The 13,215-nt window shown below is 35.8% G+C and overlaps 1 protein-coding gene across 2 annotated transcripts in view; it reads left to right on the top strand.

Annotated features, from left to right (window-relative positions):
• LOC145769552 (uncharacterized) overlaps nt 1-12,954 on the top strand; it is a 63,416-nt gene extending 50,462 nt beyond the window's left edge. For both annotated transcript variants that reach the window (XM_082581204.1, XM_082581205.1), the window contains 2 exons: nt 4,272-4,463; nt 12,582-12,954. In XM_082581204.1, the coding sequence (XP_082437330.1) occupies nt 4,272-4,424 (153 nt within the window). In that variant the 3' untranslated portion in view covers nt 4,425-4,463; nt 12,582-12,954. The remainder of the gene's footprint in view (nt 1-4,271; nt 4,464-12,581) is intronic.
• Nucleotides 12,955-13,215: the final 261 nt, after the last annotated feature.

The raw sequence follows: 13,215 nt of genomic DNA, 5'->3' as shown, positions 1-13,215 counted from the left end.
TTATAAGTAGCCTAGGCAATTTGCATAAATTAATTTATTGCACTGTCAGCCTGTCACTGAACAGTTTTTTTTTTTTGTTAGAAAATTGAACTTTCTAAACAGAAACATGTCACTCAAAAATTCAAATACTTTTAAACTAACCATGATTAAAGTTTATAATTTGCAAACATTTTGAAGTGAATGTGTTGTGTTTTAGTCTCATATCTGTGCAGTAGAGAATTTTGGCGTGTCCTAAATAAAATTGATTCATCATTGCCGAGTCAGACTCAAAAATATAAGTCCAACTTCCATGGTTATGTGCAAGGCTGTTATTTTTCCCGAGTTGAAATCTTTCCTGAAAAAATGTGGGTGTCTGGTATTTTAACTGCGACATCACAGACCGGTTTAGACCCTCTCCCCACACATATACGAAGAAAGCGGGGATATAGTGAGCTCGGGATACGAAGTCACGTGACCTCGCGAGAGCACTTCTGCGCACAGTAGTGTCACTGTTTGGCAAGTATTCAAAGTTTAAGCAGGGCTGTTGGTGGTTGAGCTGCACGTTGAAGACTAGTTAGTAATGAAGTTTAGTTGTGCAATAGGGACAGAAAGGCTAATGAACGTCTTTTGCATGCTGGTTATCTGTAGGCTATCTGCAAATACACATCTAAATACTTTACAAGTGGATTTAGACTAGGTTTATAAAACATTACGGTATTTTGTATTGTCCATTGAAGCAAATTAGTGTGATCAGTGTTGTTTTCTGTGCAAAGTGGAATAATAAGAAACAAAACAGGCAGTTCTGAGATTATTAAGGTTTCTTTTTTGTATTAAAAACATGACTGAGGTCTGAGGATACTTTTTATACAAAAGATTAGTTTGTGGGCCTACGGTTGGATATGTAACCTTGTCATTGTAGTGAGAGCTTTCAAGAGTTAATTTGTCAGAACAAGAGCTAGTAGTAAGTAAGAGTATGGGTTAATTTCAATACATCACACCATCCATACACTGACTAGTATCATTGACTAATGCAGTTGCCCAGGGCTCTATCATCAACAAAGTCACTGATTTTGGCAAAAATGTATGTAGGCTAATTAAGCAATGTTTGGGAAACTACAAAACTAGCACAATCTGATAAAGTAGGCTATATTAATTTGTTGTTTGTAGGCTACAACTCCATAACAGGATAGCAATATTTGTACCCACAGACATGAAATCATTTGTAAACCTTTGTGCATCTGCCCAAAATAGAAATTGCAAAAACCTGTAAACATACTGAATAGGCCTACACTTTTTGCTACTTCATGTCCACCTGAAGAATTGTTTACTTGATTAAAAATGTTAAAAACTTTCAATCACTCCTTTATGAAACAGAAACATTTCTTCAGTTTAGGAATAAGAAATATGTATATATTATGGAAAGACCTTGTTTTAGAGAAAATTGACATGCAGCTCTGCTCATCAGTTTTGAATATATACTTTGTTAGCTTAATAGACAATATGATATATACTTTGTTAATATCATACTGACCATAGTTATTTTTTTATTCTAAAGGACAAAGGTCTTAGTAGTCTACTGCATAACAGACAGAGTGAACGTAAAGTGCAGAGTTGGCCAGTTTCACAGTAGCCGTAGTTGTAATATACGCTAGTCGCTAGGCCTATATATTCTTAAACTCAGCCGATGGCTGTTTTGGTATTTGGGCACTTTCATTAAAATTGCACACATTTTTACCCCTAAAGTGGCTCTACAGATATAGCTGTAGGCCTATGCTATAATATGAAGTACCGTACATCAGTAGCCTATAGGCCAACTAAAGGGCTAGCTTAGTAGTCCAGAAAGTTATTTATAAACAAAAGTATACATATTACATATGTTAAATTTTAGTAGCAATCCAAGGTTTTAATCTGATCTTTCATTTAGGTTTTATTGTGATAAATTCAGTGCTTTAATAATCTATATTTGTGAAATGGGGTTTGTGTGTTGTGTAACAAGCTGTAAAAGTGGGTACAAGTCTTGCAAGACTGTAGTGAAAGTACCAATGTTTTGATTTCTGAAAGATGAAGAAATGAAAAAAAGATGCTGCTTGTTTCATAAATTTAATTGCAATGTGTGGAAAATCATGTCTGTTACAATACCTACAAAAGGTAAGAATAAGATCAAAAGAATGGCTTGAGTTTGGTTGTTAAATTTATTAAATTAGGTTGAAATTGTGTAGAGTGACAACAGTACTTATTACGGCCTAGCAAATAAGTTTTTTTTCTCATTTATTTACCGTCTTCTCACTTTGATTCTAGGCAAAAAAAGATTCGTTCTGGCGAGGATAGTAGGTCTAAATTATATGTTGTGTACCAATGGGTTGGTTGTACAGTAGCCTAGTACACTACTCAGAAATTGCTAATGTGCACTGCATTTTTTCAGCTTTTCGAAAAAGAGATGAGATGTGTTCTCCAATTGAAGCTGATGGAATCAAACAACAACCAAGTTTGATCTTGGGAAAAGCTAGAGATCTATTTATACTTTGGAAAAAAGAAACCTTTCTGGGCTCACTTCACAGATATTTACTGCATGCATTTAGACCATGGGTGCGGTTCCAGAGTTGGCGCAACGTTGATAACCAACCATCATTTCACCTATGTTCTCACTGGAAAATTTTTGTCCAATTCAATAGAAGGACGGTTTGGGTGGTATCAGCAAGCCAATGGTGGTAATTTTTTCATGTTTGTAAAACAAGTTCTGGAAGCTGAAAAAAAATTCGCACTCTTAGTTTGTTGCAGCAACATGATCTTCTTGCAGCAGGTAACCTCACAACCCTTGATGCTTTTCCACTCGGCTTTGACGTTTCGATGTCAACTGTTCCGTTTACAGATGTTTGATGGTTTACTTTTTTTTTTCTGCGGTTAATGTGAATGACCTCTCCGATGCTGATGCTAATGTGACGTATTTCGTGAGCGGATACATTGGCCACAGTATCTCTCGAGCGCTTGTAAGATGTTATTGGTAAAAAATGTTCATGGGCCGAGTCTCCTTGAGTCGGTACCACATTATCGTGCACATCTTTTTGAAATAGCTGACCGTGGTGGTTTATCCGCTCCCACAGAATACTGCTTTGCAGTGACAGCGCTGGCTGTTCAATATTACACTGCTATATTGTGTGATGACTTGGCTAAGTCGAAACTGTTTAGTTTGTTGAATTAGCGTTTTATTTTTACTTCTTCAATCTTGAATGCCGAAGAGTTTTGTGGTATTGGCGATTTAGTTCAGCAAAAGTGTGGTAATGGACATTCCGACTTTAACTTAATTGTGTGCACTGCATTTAACTGTTTCGCTAAAAATGAACTGAAACGATTTAATGCCCCGGAGATTGCACCTTCCACAATGGTGACTAATCGAAAGGTTCGAAAACTTACTTTAAAAAGGCACACACAAAAGTTATGTTTTGTTTACACGTTTTTATTGCTATATTCTTATTTGTTATACCTCACAGCCAATAGAGTTGCTACTCTCATAAACACCTGAACAGTTTTTCAAGCTTGCTTGGTATTGTACTGTAATGTTTATTATATGCTTACTTCACATTTATTTACAACCAATCGTATGAAGTGAGTATTGGTGAAGTTGCTGTTGTATATTTACGTCTACTTGTCTATATTACGAAACATAGTGTAATTTAAATGGCGATATAAAGTAGATATTTACACTGAAGAATATTTGACTTGGGTAAATTTGATCAAGGTGTTGGAAGCATTAATTACGTTGTTCAAATTGCTTGTATCATCAATCTTATCATTTACTTGCTTCCTTGATTGTCACTATTGCATGGTATTGTGCTCTGTCATGTTACACCATCTGATGTATCTTCTTGAAGAAGTCAATTGTATTGATTGACGAAACGTACGAAAATAGATGTTATCGTTTTCATTACTGAGTAGCTGTTAATAGTGTTAGGTAACATGCGTAACTATAACGTGTCAATGACAGTAGTCTATGTACATGCTTTAGTGCATTCAATGTTGTGCTGGACTAGTGCGCGTATATATTAATACCGTATAATATATGTTTACAAACCTGCAATAAATTTATATTTTCAACTACAATAGTCATGTATGCTTTTTGCGCATTAAAATGCAGTGGAACGGTTACGAGCAACCTATTTGTGCAAAAATAGTTGTTTGCTACAATCGCCCTTCTCCTAACAACGCCTGAAATCGCCTTCGCGTCCCGATACTCACTATGTCCCCGGAAGAAAGTCATTAATCAATTGTTTTTCCTGACGTGGTGTTTTGACTAGGTACGTCGCCCTTGTTCTCTGAGAGCTCGCACGTACGTTGATGCATTCAGCATGACCATGGATGGGATGCAAAGCGTTGTGGCTCACCATTCCGGGGTTTATGATAAAATACTTGAAAATGCACGAAGATTGTATCCTGAACTACTTCTATGACACTTAAAGCTTTTGTAAAAGCTTAAGTTCAGTTACATAGTAAGTTATGACAATAATTTCAGCATGGTTTTACTTTATTTACGTTTTCCTTGCTGTATCAACTTTACCACACTGCATGGTTGTAGCCTATTTTTTCAGTGACTTGGTTATAATATATAATTATATATAGTGATTTTGCTGTCTCTCCGCTGAACTACCTTGTGCCTATTTTTAGCTGATGGATAGTTGTAGTATATTAAAGTTTAGTTTGTTAGTGCTAAATTTATTGTTATTATGCTCAGGGGCGGCTCGCTAGTGTGTGCTGTGGTGCTGCAGCACTCCCACAAAAATTTTCACAAAAAGTTTCTCAAATATCTTATCGTTTATTCTGCCCAAAATGTAGTTTATGTTTTCTGTTCACAGAATTGCTGACTATGTAAATTATATTTGGCAACTCTGCGTGCTGTGAAATATTTTGCGCAAGGTTACAATAAAACAAACACTCGATCGTGACGTCAGCGAGGCGCGTGTATTCTTGAGTTGCCTATCCAAACGAATAGCAAACGCTTGTGCTGCGTTACAAGCAGCGCAATTCAGAGTTGCCGGGTTGGCATTTTTTATGTTGTTTGGCATGAAAAAATCCTGTTTGGCATTTTTTCAAAATTTGGCAGTTTTTTAGCCTTTTTTGTTGTTTTTTGCCCAAAAAAATTTTACTTGGCATTTTTTAATTTAGCCTTTTAAACGTTGTTCACATGACTAACCACTTGTTTGGTTTTCAGCTTTGCAACTGTTGTTTATATGAATGACCAGTCAGGCCTGCCTCCTGTTCAGTGCTGTGTTAAACCCTTTGTGGGCCCCGGGGCCAAAATAATTTTGGGCCCCTTATCGGCAAGCAGACTTATGATAATATAGTGTGTATGTTAACTGCACTGATATGGAAAGGTGGTTCACTTCACTAGACTTTCTCACCAGTTGAGAAAACAATACAAATGTAAATAAGAGCAAACACAGGTCTATCAAGTCATAGCTACACCTTTGCTTGCAATGACAGCCAAAAGTGTTAACGATTTCTAAACATACTGGCAACGGTCATGAAGCGTAGGGGTCATTCAACCCAGATCTTATATCACACAGTAGAAGTTAGCATAAAAATTTGACATGCTTATCACATTGAGTTCATACAATTTTTTACATCGAACAAGAATTGACAAAATTTTGAGAATTTTAAATTGGTTAGTTATATTTGAAAGCAATTTTTTCCAAAAATTACAATTGGCATTTGAAATTTCACTAACTTATTATTTTTAAATGTATAGCCATAACATAGCAAAACCGTTTAGAAGTGCAAAAAAAAAAGTGAATTCACAAATGCTTTAACAAACATTTTTGGAAAAGTCTTGATGGCTAGTGTGGAGGCTACACCGGTATGGTTAGCGAAACACAATGCTCGCTGTTCTATAGTGAATAGTCAGGTAGTGCTGACGCCAGGAAGATCGCTCCTTTTCAACAAACAGCATTTTAACACTTTCACCAAGTGGTATAATTATTAGGGTGTTTCATTTTTTCACCATTTTTGAAATTCAAAATGCCTGGGGTCCCATCTGGTGGTATTTGGGGTAAAAACTTTACACCCCAATTTTTTTTCAATTGTGACGTCATATTGAGGTGGTCCACGAGGTTTGAAATTTTTGGGCCTCAAAATCTCAAAATTTGGCCGTATCTCCAGAACCACTTGTCATAGATCGACAAAATTAGTGTCAAAGTGCGCAGAAGGGTCGGTTTCCTATACCTGATGTAGAGAATATTAAGGTCTACCTACTTCAGAAAAAAAGTTATTTAAAAAAAATCTGATTTTCGGTCTATTTTTTCCTGATGAACAAAGATCAGGTGATCAAGATAAAGTTTTTCTGTATTTTTTCACTCTTGGAAGCTGCTATTGCGTAATAAAAGTCCTTGTTCGTTTTGCAAGAGATGAAACGTTGATAATTGAGGTATTACTATTATAATGTAGGCCTAACCGTTGAGGAAGAGGTATGCTGCTCACCTGCTTTAGATTTTTATCTATCTGTGTCATTATGGCAAAAGGTCAAGTATTAGTAAGTCGATGTAAAACTTCATGGAATTGGAGAGAAATGTGCTTCTCCTTAATTCAGACATAGTCAGTCACTATTTTTACTTGAGGAAGAAAGTACTAGCCGAAACTAATCCTAAGTTTTTGAAGAAAATACCCCATTCGAAAGATGAACTGCTGAAAGATGCAGTTGGCATATGGAACAAAGCTGGTCTTCCAGTGCTTAGCAAACAGAGGATTGAAGCGAAGTTAAAAGACGTGATAGAGAAGTACAACACAGCAAGAAAGAAGGAAATGAAACGCAGAGGTAATGAGGTTAATCAAAAATGGTAACAGAACTTGTTCGATATTATGTGCATGCAAGTGTTCGATCTCCGAAAATCCGGTTGTTTTTCCAAAGAAACTCTCTTGCAGCTGTGAACTCGAAAACTGAGTCCAGAAGAAATTGCTTTCTTGAACAATAAGAGAAAAGATTGAAAAATGTTTATCGGTGGCATAGATGTCAACCATGTAGAAAAGGCTTCGGAACGGGAAAATCATAAAAGGAGGTGGGAAACAAGCGGTGAAGACAAACGAGCACTTCCGGCATGCAATCTGCTTAAGCATCGGCACTACTATGTTCGAAACAGAGAAAAAGATATGAAGCAGTTAGATATCTACACCGTAACGAAAGCGAATCTGATGGGGATATGAATTGGGAAGATGATAAGGAATACGAGCCTCTGAAACCAGCTGTTGGGGGAAAATGTACAAGAAAGTACATTCTTTTACAATAAATGATAGAAGTTGTGTACCTGCTGATCGTAGGACGACTTCGGTACGCCAGCAGTCAGATCTTATGAGGTCGGTTCTTGAAAAAGATCAAATAGCTGCATCACCTTCGACAGTATACCGCCAATAAGAAAAAAACAAGAGAAAAGTCTCTGATCAAAAGTGAGAACCTTCTCAACTCAGCTTCTGCCATGCAGTTATGTTATTTTGGGCGCGTTGTCGATAAAACAGATCGATACGTTTTCTTGGGTCAACTTGTTGATGATAATCGCATGAAGCACGAAAGTGTGCTTGCTGTTAAATCTTTTCCCAAAAGTGTGTCGGTTACTGCAGAACTGATTTTTGACACTATCATCCAGGAGGCTTGCAAAGTTCATCTATCTCAAGTATATTCAGTCATGGCTGATACGACTGCTCTCAACACAGGAAAAAAGTCCGGAGTCAATACTCGACTGGTCAATTATTTTAATGATGAAGTTGGTCATGATATTCATACCCTTGAACGCATGTTCCACATAAACGAAATATATCTTCCTCATGTTATTTCTTTTGTGGACGGCGCCAAGAAGGGTCCTGGAGCAATGCAAGATGGGGTGTTGCTTAACCAGATAGTGAGACCAGACAAGCCAAGTGCTGGAACCTTAACATCAACTGACCAGTTGAACGTTCCTTCAATTAATACCTCAATTATCACCGTTTCATCTCTTGCAAAACGAACAAGGACTTTTATTACGCAATAGCAGCTGCCAAGAGTGAAAAAATACAGAAAAACTTTATTTTGATCACCTGATCTTTGTTCATCAGGAAAAAATAGACCGAAAATCAGATTTTTTTAAATAAATTTTTTTCTAAAGCAGATAGACCTTAATATTCTCTACATCAGGTATAGGAAACCGACCCTTCTGCGCACTTTGACACTAATTTTGTCTATCCATGATGAGTGGTTCTGGAGATACGGCCAAATTTCGAGATTTTGAGGCCCAAAAATTTCAAACCTCGTGGACCACCTCAATATGACGTCATAATTGAAAAAAAAATTGGGGTGTAAACTTTTTACCCCAAATACCACCAGATGGGACCCCAGGCATTTTGAATTTCAAAAATGGTGAAAAAATGAAACACCCTAATAATTATGTTTTGCCTTATAGGATTGCCGGGGTGGAGGCTGACTTGGTGACCTCATAAGGTCTTTCGCTTCTTTCCTCTCTCACTTTTATGTAATGTACCAGTGCATTTGATGTAATATTTTGTGAAAAAACATAAACCAGTGATTGATTGATTAAACCACTCACCATTACAATACTTTCAAAAAGCTACCCAAGTACCCATTCAAAATGCTAACATGAAAACTCAAGTGTACTCAAAACTCAAATGTGCATAATCAGGAACTTTAGTATGATAAAAATAGTAGTTACCAATCTAGTGATATACTTTCAATTCACAACAGAACAGTGTTAATTTATAACAGCACAGAATGGCGTACATGGTTTATTAACTAGGCCTACTCGAACACAATATACACTATTATTAGAAACCTGTTGTTAATCATGCTATATTTCACTAAAACATTTTTTTTATTAATTGCTTTATTTTTGGAACATTGTGGTTGTTGAATTTAAGAAGCACAATTATTATGAGCAGCAGTTGCTGTAATCCAACTGTTGAATTAACTTTACTACATGTAATTATTTTTTTCATATGCAAACACCATTGGTCATGCTAAAAACAGCTGTTATTGGAGCATGAATGCTGACTTATGTAGATGAAGTTTAATAACTTTATCACATGTTGCAACTACTTCACAGGAATAACAGCATAGCCTACATAAGAAAATTACTATGAACTTTAACAAAACGGAGCAATATTTACAGTGCAACACTAGTTAATAGATTTCTAGGTAAGGTCTAACAGCTTCATTACTCACTGACAACTTTGCAGTACTCAGAAAGCCTTCATAGGTTACTGGTGCTTAATGAAATGTTGTAATGCTTACTGCACAATAACTACTACCTAGTTAAACTTTTATAACTTCATAAACAACCATCAACCCAGCAGTATACAGAACACAGCAGAAATATAACTAATAGTAAACAAAAGTCTATCAAGTTATAGCTTCATCTTTGCTTGGAATGAAAGAAATGAAATATAAAGGAGCAACGATTTGAAATCACAAACAAAATCCTGGCAACTGTCATAAAATACTTATTATACTGGTATCTAAATGTATGCTGGTTGTGGTTACACTTGCTGATAGCTACCTCTGTAAAGTCAGGGATATTTATAATTACGGGATTGTAAGTGCTAAAAATGAAATGCTAATTAATCTATGAGAAATGCTATTTTGTTTACTGTTCACAATTTTTTAGCAGTAAACAAAATATGACTGCACAAATGGAATAGGCTACAAATACGACAAACATTTTTATGACCTACAGCTAAAGGCAGGTGAATTGATTATTACACTACTCAATGTCCGCTGTCCGCTTATTACTTGCTGACCTTTGAGGTCAGTTTTTGAATTGTATGCCTCACTTTTGGTGGTAGTTCTTCAGCTTGTGGCCTGCTGGTCACTTTATCTGGTTCTTACCACAGCAATTAAAGACATGGGTAAAGATCGCATTAAATGCTTCATGGTTTCTGGTACATTCAAAGCTTAACATTTGGCTCAACATAACTTTTGAAAAAAAAACTATGCAAAGAGCTTTGAGAAAAACATTCCCTTGTTTGGAACATCTGCAAAACTTTTGCAGCATGTCTGCACCATTGGTAATCATAGTAAATAAATGTACTTCAATTGCAATAATGGCAAAGCAAAGTTTGCTTGGTTCTGACAAACCTCCATGGTCAGCCATTTCAAAGAATTCCTCTTTGAGAGTTTTGTTTATCTGAAATGTTCAAAACAAGAATGTCGCTAGTTCAAACAAGACATCTTCTTTATGAAATGCTGAATGAAATCTTGGTACATAGCAAGGTTACACCATTCTAGAACTAGGCTACCAGTTGTAAACCAGTAACATTCACTTTGAAGTTAAGCTTAAGAAAACAAAACACCCTGTAAAACCAAAACGTTAAGCTAAAAGTGCAACAGCCTTAATGCAGCTTATGACATTTCAAAAAAGACTTACCTTGCAAGTTATAACAGTAGATGTAGAAAAAATACTTTATTGTTAAAAGGGATATCAATAGACCAACCAAACTTTCAGCTAGTCCAGTATTACAAAAAGTATTTTATGTGTCTTGTTTAGTTATTGGCAGACTTCAAAATCAATCGTACCTCACTCTTAAAGTTTATGCTAAAGAGAAGCTAACCTACAAAACATGAACGCTTTCACCTTATGCTAAAGAAAGGTTTCAATCTATGCTTTTGCAAAATTTAGACAATGCATTGCAATTAAGTTATGCAAATGTCTTATATAATTTGCCCATTTATGACAATCATTTTAAAATGAGCTGTCTACTTCGTGGTTTAACAGTAGCTTACGAAATATGGTGATCCTACCAGTGTATAAAGTGGTTTCAGTTCAACAGTTGCCAATTCCAAAGTTCTACCACAAAATACAAAAAAATAAACAACCAAAATAATTAAAACACATTTATCTTAAACACACCTTTGTGGGAATTGGGCCCGTCTTGACTTCAAGTATTCAATTGCAACCAACCTGTTTTATTTCAAATACAGGTAATTTTACTTATGTTGTCGTATTTTAACTTTTCTTTAAGATAATGTGGTGTTTTTAGAGATGTTTTGGTATAAGGGCCCAGCATCTCATTGGTACTGGGCCTAAATTATCTTCTCAATGGACAAGTAGGCTACACGCAGTAAACTTTAACAACTAAAAAACACATTGTTACTGAAACGCAAAAGTCTATTACCTGTGGGCCCCCTGAAATTCCATCACAAAATAACTACAACACATTTATTTTAAACACACCTTTGTGGGAATTGGGCCCTTCTTGATTTCAAGTATTCAATTGCAACGAACCTGTTTTGTTTCAAATACAAATGATTTTACTAATGTTGTCGCACCTATTTTAACTTTGATTCAAGATAATGTGGTGATTTTCGAGATATTTTGGTATAAGGGCCCAGGCCCGGCATCTCATTGGTACCGGACCTAAATTATCTTCTCAATGGAAGTACACGCAGTAAATTTTAGCAGCTAAAAAACATGCCACTGACGAGCAAAAGTCAATTACTTGTGGGCCCCCTGAGATGGTGGGGCCGGGCCCCCCTTGGCCCCCCCTTGACACAGCACTGCTCCTGTTACTGTAATGAATATTAATATTTTACTAATAGGCTACTAACATTGTTTTACCATGTGAGTTACATTACCCTGTCGTGCTCAGATGCTGTGACAGCACAATAGTTAGAACGTGTTATTCACATGTTTGTTGATCGGCCCCTTCAAAATATTACACATTTGCAAAACTCTAAAATAAGCCAGTTTTATCTTAAACTTTTATCACAATTTAGAGCTGAAATACGCTCAGAATGCACCTAATTAAATGTAATTTTTCAAAATTTCTGGGGGAGGCCCCCTAGACCCCCCGCTGTTGAATTCTCCTTTGGCGAACACGCAGCACCCCCATTTCTAAAACTCACCAGCCGCCACTGATTATGCTCGTTATTTATTGTTATTATGCTATTAAAAAGTTATTATCTTCATCTTTCATATGATCTTTCCAATTTAATTGCACATAGCCTACCAGTAAGTTAGTATTGACCTATTTTTGGTGATAATCAAACACGTAGGCTAATTGAAAATTAATTTGGATGTGTGAGCTTTTGCATGTCAACTGCATCTTATGCATACCAAACAAACAGGCAACCTTGCATTAATAGGCCTACAATAGAGATTTTGCTATGTTAGCAGTCCATCACTGATGATACAGTCTTCATTCGCAGGAATCTTTACGTTAATTAGATTTTTCATTAAACATTTTGTTTATTTCATTAAATATTACAATTTGATCAAACAAAAACTATTTTTAGATAATTAGGTGAAGATAATTTTAGAAATTTCAAAGTTTCACTTTTAGAGTAGGCTTATAGGTAGGCTATTTTGTCACAATAGCCTAAACTCATACATAATACAATTAAGTTATGTTTTTGTAAAGATTTTTTTCGTTGAATCAGCTTGAAATCTTAGTAAGTAGCCTAATTCCACTTGGTGACTTCCCAATTTAGATTATTGAAAGTAGTCAGCTACTTCTATATATCTTCTTGCGACATAGCCTGTGCAATACATGTGCTGTGTTGTTGTAACACAAGTTACTGTGTTTATTTACATGATCTAACCTAAGGATACCCCCACTACTACTTCTTTATATTACAGAATCAACCAGCAGTTGATCGTAGCGTTTTTTGGGGCAAAGAAACGTATTTGGGAAGAAAGTTAAAGTCTATCCAGGCTTGAAGAATTGGATATTTGACAATTATATTTTACGAATAGTTTACGTCACGCATGCAATGTGATGTAATACTTTTGTCCTGAGACAAAAAAATTAAGTTTTTTTCTTCTTTTTAACCGACTTTTATATTTCTAGAATACAACAAGTTTTTTTACGATTGTTATTATTTATTCTTTTTATAGCAAAACGAATCTTTTGCAGTTAAACCATTGAACGAGCGCATTGTTCTCATTCTCGTTAGAATTGCATCGTTTATTTTGTTGCGATAAAATAAAATATTTTATTGGCAACTTCTCACGTTAAATGTGTAGCCTATATTCCTGAAACATTAGACAGCTATATATGTAATTATGTATGGTAGGCTATACAATATACTCGCACTCTCTCTCTCTCTCTCCATTTTGCTTCAAAGAAGCCTGATCTCTTCATCCCGAAATATTAGGGGCGACGAGTTGTCTGCAGTGACTCCACCATTTCTCTGTATTGTTAGGGTCTTTAATTTGTAAGTTCCTTTTAGTCAAGTCATCCACTCATCCTTCACAGTGTATTTCCATGTTT

The sequence above is a fragment of the Aplidium turbinatum genome, chromosome 4 (assembly GCF_918807975.1).
Source record: "Aplidium turbinatum chromosome 4, kaAplTurb1.1, whole genome shotgun sequence".
Taxonomy (NCBI): Eukaryota; Metazoa; Chordata; class Ascidiacea; order Aplousobranchia; family Polyclinidae; genus Aplidium; species Aplidium turbinatum.
This window is presented reverse-complemented; position numbering and strand designations above follow the sequence as displayed.